This window comes from Mus caroli, unplaced genomic scaffold (assembly GCF_978045245.1).
Source record: "Mus caroli unplaced genomic scaffold, Mus_caroli_1 scaffold_1, whole genome shotgun sequence".
In the NCBI taxonomy this organism is placed as follows: Eukaryota; Metazoa; Chordata; class Mammalia; order Rodentia; family Muridae; genus Mus; species Mus caroli.
The window spans coordinates 155067863-155085726 of record NW_028227256.1 but is presented as its reverse complement, the minus strand read 5'-3'; the positions used below and the strand labels follow the sequence as shown (position 1 = coordinate 155085726).

At 43.5% G+C, this 17864-nt stretch overlaps 1 protein-coding gene across 5 annotated transcripts in view; it reads right to left on the bottom strand.

Annotated features, from left to right (window-relative positions):
* Sec16b (SEC16 homolog B, endoplasmic reticulum export factor) overlaps nucleotides 1–17864 on the bottom strand; it is a 62988-nt gene that overhangs the window by 25617 nt on the left and 19507 nt on the right. For 2 of the 5 annotated variants that reach the window (XM_085842430.1, XM_085842434.1), the window contains 9 exons: nucleotides 14205–14545; nucleotides 12031–12143; nucleotides 11255–11375; nucleotides 10249–10348; nucleotides 8640–8784; nucleotides 7901–8052; nucleotides 7500–7561; nucleotides 5753–5888; nucleotides 5063–5293 (listed from right to left, as the gene is read on the bottom strand). In XM_085842430.1, the coding sequence (XP_085698556.1) occupies nucleotides 5063–5293; nucleotides 5753–5888; nucleotides 7500–7561; nucleotides 7901–8052; nucleotides 8640–8784; nucleotides 10249–10348; nucleotides 11255–11375; nucleotides 12031–12143; nucleotides 14205–14485 (1341 nt within the window). In that variant the 5' untranslated portion in view covers nucleotides 14486–14545. Of the gene's footprint in view, nucleotides 1–5062; nucleotides 5294–5752; nucleotides 5889–7499; nucleotides 7562–7900; nucleotides 8053–8639; nucleotides 8785–10248; nucleotides 10349–11254; nucleotides 11383–12030; nucleotides 12144–14204; nucleotides 14546–17042; nucleotides 17439–17510; nucleotides 17651–17864 lie in introns of those variants that run through there. The other 3 variants (XM_085842424.1, XM_085842435.1, XM_085842436.1) reach the window with 3 other exon arrangements.

Below are 17864 nucleotides of genomic sequence, written 5' to 3'. Positions count from 1 at the left end.
TAGCTACTGTGCTTCAGCAGGTGCACACAGGAGCTCGCCTGCGAGCCTAAGGCGGAGACTGCTGGTTAATTTATCAGGCGCTCTCACAGGATAAATTGGTAGCACCATTGAGTAAAGTAGGCTAAAGCTACAAACTTCAAAACACACACATATATTTGCTTGTTTAATTCAACTTAAAGTTGAGGTTTAGAACTGATATTAACAGCTTCTTTGGTAGAAAATAAACACATGGTATCCAGCGGAAAGTCACTAACAGGCTAATTCTACCTCCAAGTAACAAGTATCTTTATTACCACAACACTTCTCCATGTAATCTCATTGGATAGAGGAGGCAAATTTAATACTCACAATTTGGGAATTCAGCCTTGGATTCAAAGCAAGTGAAAAGACGGCATTAGAATAATTCTTTAGCTTGCTTTAACTATTTCATAATTCTTTCTAATTTTGTTTAAAAGAAGTGACTGATGGATTGCTTTGGAATTGTCAGTTGATTCAAAATTCTGCCCATCCCAAAATTATAATTTATGGATAAGAACTTGGGACCTTATATCAAGGTTGGCAGGATTATTAAATCCAAGAGCCAGTACCTGAGTCAAATATGAATAAAGGTATCTGGATACCCAGCTCCTCATTCATCACCTGCAGCCACCCCCACCACCCCCTCCCTCCCTCCCTCCCTCACTGACTCTTATCTATCTCTCTGTGTGCTGAGGTTCCCAGAAGCCTGTTCAGGCTCACGCTACCCAGATTTAAGCCCCACACCTCAATCTAACTGCCCAACCTGTAAATCTATTAAAAAAAAAAAAAAAAAAAAAAAGAAGCTAACACACACGTTTCCATGGAGATAAGTCAGATGATGCATAGAAGATACTGAGTTCTTGCCTGACAGGTAGAAGATGATTTCGTAATCTCTGCTTTTGTTATTGTTGTTATTATAGACATTGCTCATCTTGAAGGAAAAGTCCAAGGCTTACTTATCCTCTGAAGGCCCATGGGGTGAGAAGTGATACTGTGAGTAGTGTATTTTATTTTATTGTTTGTTTTTGTTCTTTATATGCACTCTTTCTGAGGGTGTTGGATTATTTAGGAATGGAGTTACAGACAGTTTTCAGCAGCCATCAAGGTACTGGAAATCGAACCCAGTTCCTCTGGAAGAGCAGCTAGTGCTCTTTAACCATTGAGCCATCTCTCCAGCCCTCTATAGATACTGTTTTATCAGAATAAATGAATCCTGGCAAAAAATCACAATTCTGTGATATATAATCACCATATAGAAAATGGTTGTAATTTGATACCACTGTTTTTATGTCGCTGTGTTAAATATAGAAAAAGAAAACATCATGTACAAAAACTCAGGTAAAATATTAAAATATCAAAATAAGGGCCTGAGAAATGGCTCAGCAGTTAAGAGAACTTGCTGCTCTTGCAGAAGATTCAAGTTCAAGACTCACATGGTGGCACACAACCACCTGTAACTCCAGTGCCAGCAACCTGACACCCTCTTCTGGCCTTGCTAGGTACCCTGATATATATAGATATATAGGTAGATATATATATATCACATGCATATACAATAAAAATAAATAAATCTTTTAAAATGGCAAAGGAAAGTCCCAAAAGTAATTCAACCTCATTTTTATAAATTAATTTAAAAATGGGGGAAAGCTATGACACACACTGTAAAAGGAAGACTTGAAGTCTGGAGTAGAACATATTAAGGATACTTAAAAGGGTACCAGCAATTCAGCTCTGATAAAAGGCTCTGCAGGAGAAGGTGGGAAAGCCCATGACAAGAATCACTGCAGGTGAAAAGATAATTTCACTCACAGTAACAGAAGTGCAAATGTATACAGCGAATTGTACTTTTTCACCTCTCAGATCACCACAGATCACACGTGTGCAGGCACGTTCGTGAGGACATAACATAAAGTAAGGGTTTCACCCTTTGCTCTCAGAGCTAACTGATGCATGGAAAGAGGCAACTTTTCAATATCTATCAAAATTATAAACCACATACCCTTTGACTCAACACTTCTGCTTCTAGAAATTTATCTTACATACAATCTTTCATAGTGGACAAAGCGACAGGTGATGCTCTGGATCAGGTATAAAAAACAGTATTCTCAAACACCCATGGAAGGAGTTACAGAGACAAAGTTTGGAGCTGAGAGGAAAGGATGGACCATCTAGAGACTGCCATATCCAGGGATCCATCCCATAATCAGCTTCCAAATGCTGACACCATTGCATACACTAGCAAGATTTTGCTGAAAGGACCCAGATATAGCTGTCTCTTGTGAGACTATGCCAGGGCCTAACAAACACAGAAGTGGATGCTCACAGTCAGCTACTGGATGGATCACAGGGCCCCCAATGGAGGAGCTAGAGAAAGTACCCAAGGAGCTAAAGGGATCTGCAACCCTATAGGTGCAACAACATTATGAACTAACCAGTACCCCGGAGCTCTTGACTCTAGCTGCATATGTATCAAAAGATGGCCTAGTCGGCCATCACTGGAAAGAGAGGCCCATTGGACATGCAAACTTTATATGCCCCAGTACAGGGGAACGCCAGGGCCAAAAAAATGGGAATGGGTGGGTAGGGGAGTGGGGGGGAGGGTATGGGGGACTTTTGGGATAGCATTGGAAATGTAATTGAGGAAAATACATAATAAAAAAATTAAAAATAAAAAAAAATTTATATACACACACACAAAAAAAAAAAAAAAAAAAAAAAAAAACAGTGTTCTCCACAGAGCCCCGTGTGCTGAAGGCTGGGTCTCCAGCTCTTGGGAGGTAAATGAGCCGTGAGAACTCTAGTTTCACAAGATGAAAGACAGTGTGTATCTTGTAATATAGCAAGTATCACAAAGAGTAAGTACACCAAAATATTCCTAAAGCCAAATCCGGAATGCTGCCTGTCTGGGTACAGCCCACAAGTTTGGAATACCTGCTACCTTTTTAAAGATTAGAAAAGATAAAAGAGGGCTGGCGAGATGGCTCAGTGGTTAAGAGCGCCCGACTGCTCTTCCGAAGGTCCCAAGTTCAAATCCCAGCAACCACATGGTGGCTCACAACCATCCATAACGAAATCTGATACCCTCTTCTGGAGTGTCTGAAGACAGCTACCGTGTACTTACATATAATAAATAAATAAATCTCAAGAGAAGAGAAGAGAAGAGGAGAGGAGAGGAGAGGAGAGGAGAGGAGAGGAGAGGAGAGGAGAGGAGAGGAGAGGAGAGGAGAGGAGAGGAGAGGAGAGGAGAGGAGAGGAGAGGAGAGGAGAGGAGAGGAGAGGGAAGGAAGGAAGGAAGGAAGGAAGGAAGGAAGGAAGGAAGGAAGGAAGGAAGGAAAGAACAGAAAAGTACTTCATTACACAGGTAGTTTGAATGCATGTGCCCTGTCTATCTCCAAGTTGATCATCTAAGATGTTTTGTTAAATGAAGACTATAAAATCTATAAAGATAACAGAATGGTGCCATTAGAAAATAATTATATATCCAAAATACATCTCAAAATATTTTTTTAAAGATTTTCCTTTTAACTGTGTGTGTGTGTGTGTGTGTGTGTGTGTGTGTGTGTGTGTGTGTGCCTATGTGGGTGGATACAGTTTGTGTAGGTATTCACAGAAGCCAGAGGTGTCTACACCCCTGGAATCCCCTGGAACTTGAGTTACAGGAAGTTTTAAGCTGCCTGACATGTGTGCTGGAAATTGAATTCAGGTTCTTTGGAAAACAGTGCACATTTTTAACCACTGAGCAATCTTTCTAGCCCCTCCAGCTATTTTTAAAAGGCAAATATAGTATCTGGGGATGGAAGTCTTCCTCTATTATATTCCTATCACCTTCTGGTTTTTTTAACTTAATTGTTTTGATCTTAATCATATTTTTAAATATTCAGGTTTGCTTTATGACTTTTATTAGACATGAGCACAACTTCAAAAGTAAACAAGGCAAGAGTCTCCCAGCATTCAGTGTTGACTTGAGTGCCTGAGTTCCAGTGAAGGGATATTATTTATAGACAATCTTTCCAAAAACTAAGCTGTTATGTATGTGAAGAAACAGAAATGCAGTCTCTAATCTATTCATTCCTAGCAAAATGTTCAATCACACAATTTGTAATGAGTAACAAAATTATAAATTGTCTCAGTGTCCAGCAATAGTGAATTTTTTCACTATTTTTTTATAATTTTTTAGAATTATTTATTTATTTTATGTATATGAGTATGCTGTAGCTGTCTTCAGACTCACCAGAAGAGAGCATCAGATCCCATTACAGATGGTTGTGAGCCACCATGTGGTTGCTAGAAATTGAACTCAGGACTCTTAAACCACTGAGCCATCTCTCCGGCCCCATTTTTTCCTTATATTTAAATTATGTGTATGGGAGGGGTATGTTCATATGATCCCAGGCGCCCGTTTAGGATAGAGGCTGGGTCCTCATGGAATTGGAGTCCTAGGCGTGGCCACTGGGGACTGAACTCGGATCCTCAAAAGGAGAGTAGACGTGATTAACTACTGAGCCACCTCTCCAGCCCTAGAATGTTTGTGTCTGCTTGACTGCAGAGTACTTTGTCTAGCATGTACAAGGCACTGTGTTAAATTCTTGGTGCTATAAAAATAATAAAAGTGCACTAATCGAACATATTTAATGTTATTAGGGTATTTTACCATGTAATGTGAAATATAAAAAGAAATCAACAATTATATAAATATTCTTTAGAGTTGTTTATCTGTTTTGATACAGGGTATCCCTTTATAGCCTAGGCTGGCCTCTTACTCAGTCTTGCTTACCTCAGCCAAATGAGTGTACCACCATGCCTGACACGTTTATGAAACTTAAACTGAGTTTTTAATGGGGAAATACTGGAAGTAAATATATAAACACTGCAGAGGTGGATGGCATACACCTATGTATTTTTATTCTTCTTGCTTTAACTTCTGATCTTTTCACATGATCTAAAAGAAGTGTATTCTGGCCAAATTATTGGAGGAGCGGGAAACTGGGTGAGGGATGGTGGTCCACGCCCATCTGAAGGAAGCCTGAGAGAAAGGCTTTCTCACCTTCTTCCTTCCGTAGTAGAGCAGCTTGGTGAATTTCTCCACGATCTGCGCTGGCGTATCCACGTTGGGGGGAATCTCCCCAGTGAGCAGATCACGAGTCCCAGAGCTCAGTACCGGCCAGTCCTCATCAGTCAGGTTGATGAGGTTGGCTACAGGGGGCTGCCTCTTGTACTTCTCCAGCTTCTTGCAGTCCTGCATCAGCAGCTCAGCAATGTCAGATCCTGCCATGGACTGCAGGATAAAGAGAGTCATCCTGGGGGATGCTCCAACCGGTCCCCAGGTTGGGCCCAGGTTGAAGAAGGAAGACAGCAGGGTCTCTTGAGTTGTTCCTGAGGCAGTCGTGCAAATACACAGGAGATCTCTTATGAATGGCTGAATTTCAAACATCAGCTTCACTATCGTGGTTACTCTCTGCCTGTCAGCAGCCACAATACTTATTGGAACCACTCACAATTCCACTGGCTGGTGCAGTAATCCAGGGACTGTACAACAAACCCCAGCCAGCAGGGGGCACTCTCCAGAAAAGGTTAGCATTGACACAGCAGTGTTAGAACCGGAGCTACACTCTCCCTCTGGGCAACAGTGCTACATAGAGACTGCTTTTTCTAACTGTGCTATATACCAACTCCCACGAAGACAACAACTTCAGCCCAGCTTCCATCTGCCCCCTATATCAGAGCAGTGACTTACCCCATTCTGTCGACAAAGGAGAACCAGCAGTTGCCAAAGTAGAGCTGAGTCCCTGCTCCCTGGTGTCTCAGATTTGAGACACTGCGTTGCTTTCTGCTGACAAAACGTCATGATATCCACCTTGTGTATGTCCTCCCTGTGGGACGATTCAGGAAGCAAGGCCTGAGCAGACTGACTCTCCCCGTACAGACTCTCTGTACAATGAACTCGCTAACATGGCAGAAGAGTGACAGCCCAGGACTGGAAGTCTGGAATCGCAAGATCGTTTGTTTTTTGGTTTTGGGGGTTTTGGGTTTTTTTTTTTTTTCCTGCAGAACAGGAAGGAGTTTCAGAGATTCTCTTGTGCATCCTTCCATCTTTTAAATGAGGAGAGTAAGCCCAAAGACCTTAAGTGACTTCTCAGAAGGGTTCTGTTTCAAGTCAGACAAGACTGGGTCCATGTCTGGATTATATAAACATCTCACTTGCTCTGAGCCTCAGTGTCATCCTTAATTTAGGACGGGACTTTTAAAACAACTGCCTGCATTTAAAAATGGGATAAGCAAACTGTATGGCATCCATCAAGTAAGTGCTTGTTAAATGTTTAAGAACATTCATACTATTTAATACACAACTTAGTTTTTTTTGCAAACCTGAAAAACATAGGGGGAAAAGGGTTAGGTACTTAAGGAATGATCCTTGAGATTGTCCTCTGACCTCTACATTTGTACACACATACATGTGTGAGCATATGTTTGTGGGCTAGCTTCAGATGACATGTACAAAGAAGTAGCGACATTCACTGGCCTTCATATGAATAGAGTTTTACGGCCTTTGGAGTAGGCAGAGTGAGTGATATATCATTTCTCAAGGGAAAAACTTAAAAATGGCTGATAAGCCAGTACCTTAGTAGGATACCTGGCACGCTGGTCCTCTGACACCCACCCACCCAGGACTCATCACAGCTAAAGCCCACTGAAATGTGGCTGAAAATGCTACAGCAGTTCTAGTTTATTCCTGCAGAGGGCAGACGTTCACAATAGCAGGGAGCTGGAAAACGCCGCTCAAGAAAAAGCCATTTTAAGAACATTACTCCAGGCCGTGCTCCATTTCCCCACTAATCTCTATCAAGTCCTTGGAACACTGAAGCTTACTACCAGCTAACCTCTATGAAATGGAACTGTTTTTAAAGGTCTAACTTGTTAAGCTTACTTCTCTTTCTCCTCTTCAAATATGAAACAGCTTGCTAAAATCACTCAGGTCACCTCTTTTTCTACCTACTGGCATAAAAAAAAATGTTTCAAATAAAATAGACATTTTCTTCCCTGACAACCAAGACCTGGCCAGGAAGAGTCCTCAGCTTTCAAAAGCCTTTATTTAGGAGTTGGTGATATAACTTAGTGGGGTCAGAGAAGTTGCTCTGAAAGCAAGAGAACATGAGATCAAATTCCAAACACGCCCATAAAAGCCAAGCATGGACAATGTGTGCCTGTAATGCCAGAGTTTGGGGGACAGAGACAGGCATATACTGGGAGCTCAGTGGTCAGACAGCTTAGCCAAACTGGCAAGCTTCAGGTTCAGTGAGAGATCCTCTCTCAAAAACTAAGAGAACAAAAGAAGATGAGGGAGAGAAAGAAGAAAACAACAGATGTCTTCCTCTGGCTTCCACATATGTATGCATGTGTGCACCTTCACACATGTGTGCATATGACACACACACACACACACACACATACACATACCCTTAACAACACTTGCAGTACTTTACCTAATAAGGGGCCCTGGGAAAGCTCTCATCTCCTCCTGATCCTCAAAATCATTAAGTAAAACCTGGAGTTGAAAATAAAATTAGGTCACCAAGATTCTTCCAGTCAGCCCCCACCAGTTGAATCCAGTCTCATATCCAGGGCTATGGTCTTGTGGTGTAGCTTCAATGCCTTGTGGAGACAGTTATCTTGTTGAAAGATGAGTCACTAGCATCTCAGGGAAAGTGTAAATCTAGCATCGCTTCTTTCAGAGAAAAGCCCACCCATTCTTGCTCACAATCTAAGGCACATGTAACTCGATTCCCCCTCCTGGAGATGCCCAGCCTCAAGCAAAGTGAGAGCCTGAGTGAGCCATTGAATTGAGCACAGTACTTGCATCCCTGGAACCCAAGATATTGATTACCTCCATGCTGTGCACTTCAACGAGGGCCGTTTGTCCATCAGCAGGAGAGTTGGGGGACACACACACTAGCTGGCCTCCTGGCCCAAAGCTCACAGACACATGGGGAACATAGAACCTCATGGGTGCCTTGGGAACTGTCGCTGAGGTGTCATCTGGCCAACAGACACATGGTGGACATCGTTAGGTTTATTTTCAGTGCTTTTTAGATGATACACTACTGTTCCCATTCTACCTGGGCCAGGATGAGATGCTAGGTGAGATACTTGGTTAGAAAAAGTCATGCTCTAGTCTGATTTAACCCTCTAAGAATATGTCAGATTATAGTGCAAATGGTCCAAACGATAACGCACTCGTCTCAGATTCTCAGCCACGGTCAGAGGACAAGCAGCCTCTGCAGCCAAGCCTCCAGACTAGCGTTCATACCTCCCCTCATTTCACCCAGTCCTCCCAGGTCCCCTTGTTCTCACATGTTGCCTGAAAGCACTCCAAAGTGCCTCCTGGCCCAACCTAACAATGACTGGGAGCAGTGTTCCCTTCCAAGAGCAACCTATGATGCACATTCCATTACTGAAGACAAGGCAGGAAAAGGATCCAAAGTTGGCCTCTCTGCCTGGAAGACATGCTTAAACCAATAAGGCAAATGTAGACCCATTCCTGGTAACACAGAAGGGTGACTTCCCCCATGACCCAACCTTTCCTTGTCAGAATTAACCAGTTCCCATGGCCTCTTGGTACCCACCAGCCTGAATAGGCTTCCAAGCTGCTGACACCATAGGTTCATACTCCTCGGGGGCAGCTGTCATGTACTGACTGAGCTCATAGCTACTAGAGCTGAGCCCAGACTCGTGCTGCTGGAGAAGGTTGGATTTGCTGGTCAGCAATGGCTGAAGGGGGAGGGGAAAAGAAAAAAATAATAAAGTTATGTAGGAAGGAGTTCCAGAGAGCTTGTCCTTCCACTTCCAAGGGTTCCTTCAAAGAAACAAAGCTCAAACTTCCTACTAAGCACAGCGACTGTGGATTCACGGGAAGAAGGAAGTATCCTGTGGAGCACAGCCCAGTGGACTCGAGGGACCTAGAATTCAAATTTCAACTTCTATTTCTGTCACCCTCTGCTATGACCTTAAACAGGTGACTTGGACTTTCCTGATCCTATACTTTTATCTGCAATATAAATTTAAAGTCCTATACACGTTATTTATTAATGCCCTAGCTATTTTATGAACACATGTACACTCTGGATAATGTAAATTTCCCGCAGACATGTATGCAAAAAATTCACATTGCAGGAGAGATGAATAAAACAGGACATTCGGGCTGGTGAGATGACTCAGCAGGTAAGAGCACTGACTGCTCCTCTGAAGGTCCTGAGTTCAAATCCCAGCAACCACATGGTGGCTCACACCCACCTGTAATGAGACCTGATGTTCTCTTCTGGAGAGTCTGAAGACCGGTATAGTGTACTTATGTATAATGATAAATAAATCTTTGGGTCAGAGCAAGCAGGGACTAAGCAAGTGGGGTTGACCAGAGCGAACAGAGGTCCTAAAAATTCAATTCCCAACCACCACATAAAGGCTCACAACCATCTGTTCAGCTACAGTGTACCCATATACATTAAATAATTAATTAACTAACTAATTAATTAAATCTTTTAAAAAATAAAACAGGACATTCAAAGGCTTTTGTACACTGTAAAGTGCTATTTACACATTGGGGTCTTAGTATCACTCACCATAACCTATGAGCTATATTATTAAGTAATAGATACAGAAAAACTAACTACAATAATAATAATAATAATCACACAAATCTAATCAGGGAGAAAAAACTAACTCAGGCCTGCCAAAAATTAAGAGCCCGTCTCTACATTATTTTTTGCAACTTATCTATAAGTCTAAAATTATCTCATAATAAAACATTTATATCAATGCTATTAGAGAGCTCTATTCTGTGACCCAGATGGTACATGCATTGGGATTTTAGAGAAAAGAGATTAAAGAGTCAGGAAAGATTTCAAGGCTGCTTTTCAAACCTAAATTAAAGGATTCTAACAACTCTTTATTTCCTAAACCTCTAGTCCCCTGGGGCACCCTAACACCTAAAACGAGGTGGCAGCCTCTTCACTTTTCAAGTGCCTCACAGTAAATTAAGTCCTACCCACTTGACAAAACAGGAAGAGGTCAGATCAGGGCATCTGTCGGACTGGTAAGACAGAAAGGGGAAGGGAGGGGAAGGTAGTGTGAATGGGGACTCTGCTGCAGCTGCAGACCCCATCCCCGCTGGCCATTGCTGACAAGGTGGCTTGGTGCATGGCCACAAGCCTCCAGTCCTCTGCCACTTTAGGTTACCTTTTGTTTCTGGGCTTCACTCTCTGGAAAGAATTCCCCAGGCTGTTCCTGTCCAGACACAGAAGCAGGGCTGTCTCGGTATGGATTTTTACTGGTAAATCTGCAGTGAAATGACAGAAGTGTTGAGACAGGTCCTGGGCAAGCCAGCAAGGCTGAAATACTCTCTGCTGGAGGCAGGCTCAACGCCAAGTGTGGGCACCTGTCAGGCCATTTTGAGTGCTCCAGCAAAAAGCATTTTCTCTCTCTTTCCTATCTCAATGTATTAGAAAGATGGCATCTTTGGGTTCCAAACACATTTACTAAAAAAAGATCCAAACCTTGGGGAGAATGACTGGTTGCTACAGCCTGCCCTCCTGGAGGAGCCTGACTCAGAGCCCTTGCATTGGTGAGTTCCAAGGCTAAGGGCACCAGGACAAATGCTCCAGTAACGTCCAGCCCTGCTGTGTCTTATGCTACAAGACTGTTCCATGCTTATGACCAGGAAGAGTGGATGGAGAAACATTCCAGCCCCAGAAAGGCTCCAGCCACAACAATCACTGGGAGACCACATTGTTTCTGAGGCCATTATAGGATTTGACCTTTAGATGAGCCTCAAGTAATTTTTTCCTTAATTTGTTTATTTATTCACTTTATAACCCAGTCATAACCCCCCTCCTCTCTTCTCAGTCCTATCCTCCCAAATTCCTCCCCTACTATCCCCTTACCTTCTCCTCAGAGAAGGGGAGTCCCCCTTTGGGTACCTATCAGTCCTGGGACATTAAGTCACAGCAGAGCTAAATGCATCCTCTCTCACTGAGGACCTAAAGTAACCTTACAGGATGTAGACTAGTCCTGAATGCGAACAGCACAGCTCTCAGAGAGAAAAGTAGACCTGGGCCACTCTCTGTGGCTGGCATAAAAGTAGACTGTGTCTTCCATAAGACCAGAACCACGACCAGATGCCCTAAGATTGTTCCAACAGAGTCTAACTAAATCTTGTTGGCGTGGCTTGTGTTTTCACACTTACTGGAACTGGGCATCACTGTTTGCTCCAAATGTACCACTGTGCTTCTCCCGATGATGCTCGCTGAAGTACCTCTGGTCTCCATGATCTTCATGCCAGATATAAGGACTCCCTTGCCTTGCCACTGCACCCTCAGAAAAAGCAAAACAGAGGCAGGTCACTAGCTGCTTCTGCAAGTCCCTTAAGATGGGATACTAGTGAGCTGTGAAGCTGGGCTACTGCAATAGTAGGTATGAGAATGTATTTGCCACATTGAGTTGGTTGATGGGCAAGGGCTAACAATGAAAGCCCCCAAGATGCTCTGAACTAGTGCACTTGGCTTTAAATAGTTTCACAACAGCTCTCTGTGTGTGTGTGTGTGTGTGTGTGTGTGTGTGTGTGTGCTTTCCATGATGAAGCAGATTCTCTATGGTAGCTAGTCATAAACTGTCATAGCACGATGCCCTATCCTGTGGAGGTCTGAGGTCTGAGACTCCCATTGCTGTTCATCTGCTGCCCCAAGAATGAAGTGATTGCTGCATTCACATTACAGCTCAGCACACCTGAACGGCTTAAGAACTGACTTTTCATTTACTTAAACAGTAAATAGAACCTTTGCTACAGGAAAGAATCAGAGGAAAATACGGATGAAGTATGCACTATCCACAGAACAAGTATCATAAGGGTAGTCTCAGTATTATCAAAGGGCAGGGTCTCCAAACACGATGCTAGTGGCCCTGGCAGCCGGCCACCCGTGCACCTCTAGTCCCCAAAGGCTTCTTCTGGAGGTTACTTCATACCTCTTTCTTCCGGCAGCAGCTGTGGATGCCCGGGGTAGTAGTAATTTCCATAGGCATACTCATCCCTCGGTGTCGGAGTGTGGTACCTCTGATAGGGGTCCCCATAGCCTGACCTGAGATATCACAAAGACAGCCAAACACAAAAGGAGACTGGATGAACTAGACAACTTCAGAAGACAGAACGACTGCCTAGTCCAGAATCTGCCTGATTAAGTCAGAAATTTGCCACATTAGTTCAGAAAATCCAAAATCAGAACAGAGGTGGCCCTTTGCTTTACAAAAGGGATGTGTCTTTCATAATAAAGCTCTTTTTCACTTTTAAATATAGAGAAATTAATTTACAATGGTTTTTATAGCAATATTTTCATTCTACAAATATGCACATGTAATATCATCAACGCTGTTATCTTGGCACCCCTGGGATTATCTGAGAAAAAGCCCTTCCGGAGGAAAGCATAGAAGAGCCATGAGCCACTGGAATTTCAATGCACATTACAGACACACAGAATACTATCACCAGCGTGGGTGCCTTTGTTATCTCTGTCCTTGACATACTCATTCCTCTTGAGAACTCAGCGGCCCAAAAGGGTTGGGAAAGGGAACGTTATTAGTGTTTCTGTCAATTAATAATAACCTCAGAGGCAAGTTTCTTTATAATAATTGCTATAACTTTAACCTTCAAACCATAGGGCAGATCATATAATCCCAACTAGAAGACATGAAGGAAAGCATGAAATATTTAGTTCAATACCATGGGTCTGGGGGAGCAAGAGTTCAAGATTCTCTGACACAGAGTTGCCTCTGTGGTCTCTTCCTCCTCACGTTATAGCCTGGAAATCTGTATTTGCCTTCTCTGAAATTGAGTTCTCTTAAAGTTCTTATAGATTAGATACTGATCTTTGCATGTCTGTCACCTCCAGGCATAGTATGAGATGCTGGGGTTGTTGGTGCTATTGGCATCCGCTAAGATCAGTGAAAATGTGAAGCCTTTCATAGGATCCTAGGAAAAGCTTTGCCACAGCCCACAAAGACTGCCTTTTACAATCACAAAGCATGGAGGTAACATCTGTTCTCTTGTCTCTCTACCATCCATCCATCCCTCCATCCCAGTCACTCTATGATGGCAGCTATATGAAGTTCTGCTTGGGATAAAAAAATAAAATAAGGGGCTGGAGAGATGGCTCAGCGGTTAAGAGCACTGATTGTTCTTCCAGAGGTCTTGAGTTCAAATCCCAGCAACCACATGGTGGCTCACAACCACACGTAATAGGCTCTGATGCCCTCTTCTGACGACAGCTACAGTGTACTTATATATAATAAATAAATAAATCTTAAAATAAAATAAAATAAAAAATAAAAAGAGGGAAACACTGTCACCAGTCACCAAAACACAAATCAGGCAAGGCAGATTTTATCTAAGGGTGCCTTGGTGGTTGTCAAACTTAACACAAATCTAGACAGGACAGAATCTTAATTCAGAAAATTCCTCCATTAGATCACCCTGTAGACAAGTCTGTAGAGCACTTTCTTGACTGATGATTGATGTGGGAAGGCCCAACCCACTGGGGGTGGTGCCACCCCCTGGCAGATGGTTCTGGGTTGAATAAGAAAGAAAAGTTCAGGGCTAACAAGAAAGTAAGCATCATTCCTTCGTGGTCTGCTTCAGTTTCTGCCTCCAGGTTCCTGACTTAAGGTCCTGCCCTGACATCCTTCAGTGATGGATTGTGAAGTGAAAGTGCAAGATGTAATAACTCTTTGACCCTTTCCTTCCCAAGCTGGTTTTGTGGCCATGGTATTTTATCACAGAAATAAAAACCCTAAAACCAAAACAGTTAGGAAGAAGAAGAGGAGGAAGAAGAAGAAGAAGAGAAGGAAATGGAAGAGGAGAAGGAGCAGGAGGAGGAGGAACAGGAGGAGGAGGAGCAGGAGGAGGAAGAGGAGGAGGAGAAAGGAAGAGAGATATAAGGAGGCAGGAAGAGCCACACAGGATGGCTAGGGTGCTTGAGAGGCTGTGTGAGGCAGGAGGATCCTAAGTTTGAGGACAACCTGTTCTATGCAACAAATTCCAGGAAAGGGGGAGGGGCAGGGAGGAAAAAGGAAATGGACAAGAAACAAGAACAATTAATAACCTCTTCACAGGAGAGATAGGTTCACTGTAACCCTAAGCATCATACCTTGAGTACAGGTGACTGGGATAAGATCCTTTCAAGTAGTCAGCACCAGACACTGGCTGGGACCACTCCCCGCTCCTGGGTACATAGTGAGACTGCTGGTGGTCATCCCTGAGGTCCTGCTGTGACTTTGAGTTCTTGTGGGCATCTTGCCATTGGTGGTACTTATCTCCACTGTACTGAGAATGCGGACGGGGTCTATAATGTCCACTCTGAAGTCCTCTATTTGTATCCCTTGATGGTCCCGTGGTCCTTCCTTGTGTCTGGGGAACCCAAGGTTCCATCTCTGACCCTTTGATTTTCCCCGTTGGGTCTTGAGGCTGTTATGTAGTTACTTTAATTTCCTGAACACAGAAAGAAAACCAGTCATCATTCTGGAGAGCTGGGGACATAGCTCTGTTAGTAAAATGTTGGCTTTTCAAGCACCAGCACATAGTTACATAAAAAACCAGACAGATGTGATAGTGCACATGTAACCCCAAGGCTGGGCAGGTAGGAATGGGAAGATTCCTGGGGCTCACTGGACAGCCAGCCAAGCCTAACCAGTGAACCCTAGGTCCCAGTGAAAGATCTCGTCTCAAAAAACAAAGTGTATGGCTCCTGAAGAGAGCTACTCAAAGTCAACCTCCAGCCTGCATGTATATACACATACACACATCACACACACACACACACACACACACCATCATATACACATCACATACACACATCACACACATACACATCCCCCACACACATACATCATATACACATCACACATACATACACATCATATACACATCACACAACACACACATCACACACACACACACATCACACATATACACATCACACACACACACACATCTTATACACATCACACACACACACATCACACACACATCACACACACATCACACACATACACATCATATATACATCACACACACACACATCATATACACATCACACACACATCACATATGCATATCATACATACATACACCCATACCACACATACACAGATCACACACATAAACATTACACACATACATCACACATGCATATCATACATACATACACCCATACCACACATACACACACACACCACATACATCACACACACACACATGTTCACACATACACACTCAGCAATTTAAGCCTTTATCCAAACATGGTAGTTTGTCATGGTAGACAACATGAGAGTCTGAGAAGAGAGCAACTATGGTTTTCAAAATTGTCTAAAACAAACCATATGAGCACAGACATAGAGGAATGTTTTTTTAGAAACCTCAAACAGATACATTAAATAAATATCAGCCTAGACAATTAGATTGATGCTGACTAAAAAATTAGGAAAGTACATATGGAACAACAGCTGTGGGTGGCATGGGAGGCAGATAACAGTCCTTGATGCAGCTTCAAAATGCTATCAAGGAGTCCCAATTAATGTTTCCTCATTTATCCCACCAGCAAATATTTATACAACACTTAAAACGGACGTGCTGAGGTATCAGAAACAGAGGAAGCCTCCTGGGGAGCCAGTCGGGGTTCAGATTGTTAAAATGTCTCCTACCGGACAGATAATTTGTTTACTCCTCAATGTCCTTTCCCATGGAGATGGTAGATACTATGGGCTAGGGTTTCAGGACTAGTGTCAAAGTTAAACATGACATGGAAAGTGCCTAGAACTGCCAAGAACATAGTAATTATTCAATACATCATAGTAAGTACCTGTGGAAACCAAGGTTAGGATAGTGTGAGTGACTGAAGGCTCTGAAGTTCTAGGGAGATAAGTCACTGGGTTAACCAACTGTTTCCTGCATAACCTGAGAATCTGAGTTTGGATCCCTCACACACACATGAAAGGCCAAGCCTGGTGCTTCTGTAACCATCAGTGACCTTCAGATTCAGTGAGGAAGATGGAGTGCAACAGAGGAAGACACTCAATGTTGGCCTCTGTCTAGCCTACACACACACACACACACTCACACACACACACACACCAAAAATGTACACATGCACACACACCACACATCGCACACATGCACACATATATATACATATCTCACTTACACACCACACATGTGCACATGTATGCATCACACACATACATCACATATACACATATCACACACATACACACATCATGCTTATACACACAAATCACATATGGACACATACATACATCACACACATGCACACACACATACTGTTTCAATTGACCCCTTGACAGACTTCTCTTGCAAATGCTTCCTTTAACCTCCTCTAGCCCTCCCTCTGGGAGAACCAACAGACACAGTTTGTGGCTGCCACTGTGGAAAAATGGAGAGCTAGGTCTCCCAGCTCTTTCTGACTGAAGATGTGTAGACCTAGAAGTTTCTCTCATATCTGACTAGTCCCCACACATTCCTCAAGATAAGAACTAGCTCCAGGCACTAGTGTCTTTTTCCAGTTCCTCTGCTTGCGTGGCAGAAGAGCACATAACAGAGGGAAAGCCCACCCAGGCCTGGCTCCTGTTCACAGAGCCTGCTGGATCAGCAGTGTACGTAGGCAAGGACAGCTGCCACCACCCCTCACTTCCCCTTGGGAATGTTGAAAGCGATGTTGATTCTAATCGAACTTGTTTGCCTGTTCTTAGTCTGGAAGCTCCCAAGTTCATCTGAAACTCTTATCAGGTCAAAAGGGCATGTGGTGAAACCAAGGTCACACAGAGCCACAGAGCCAGGGTTCAATACCACAGGGTTGAATACCACAGAGCCAGGGTCCAGAGCAATGAGCCCGGAAGTGAGAGACAACAGGAGAGCAGGCAAGAAGAGGGACTACTTTCAAGGCAGACATAACACAGGACCTTGGGCCTACCTCTCTGTGCCAGCATACTTCCTTGAAATACTCAGTCATATTGAAAACTTTGCCAGCAATTCCAGGAAAGGCTCAATACCCCTAGTGCCATACAAGGATCCTTTGTTAAAGCCCCATGAAACACAACAGTACTTGAACACAAGTGAGAGAACTTGAAAAGTAATTGATTCGCTTGTCCCCAGACTTCTCATTAGGCATTCTAGCCCCGACTACAAAGGCACAATACCCGATCATTCTGTCACCAAGAGTCACCAACATCAGTAGTTTAAACTTTGAGTTACAATTAAGGGTACTCATTTTCAAACCTTTAAGAGTCTCAGAATGAAGTAACTGTGTCTATAATAACAGTCACAGCTTTGTATGCACAGAAGTGAACCCCCGGACTCAGCAAGGGTAATAGCCCCTCCCATTCTGATAGCCCAGCCAGTCCAAAGAAAGGGAAAGATGAGTGTCGGTGCCCCCACACACCTGCTTTGATGGCTCTTCACCTTCCTTCAGCGTGGCTCCAGAGACCTGCCGGGGACTGCTTGCTCCCCTCTTAGAGACTGACAAAGTCCAGGTGCCACATCTACCGAGACTCACCTGGCCTTCAAATCTACAGCCAATTACTTACCTTTGCAACTGCCCGGCCTCCACGGAGCTGATTCATTGGGGCAAAGTACAGTGGAGCTACAGCAGGCTGGGACAGTCCTGACTGGCCATATTTGCTCAGAACCTGGTAGGGGCTGGTGCTTTTGTTTACCTGGTCACAGACTGAGCCAGCTACACTCCTATGAAAATACATCCAAACCCCCTACACATAGCAAAGACGGAAGAGGGACA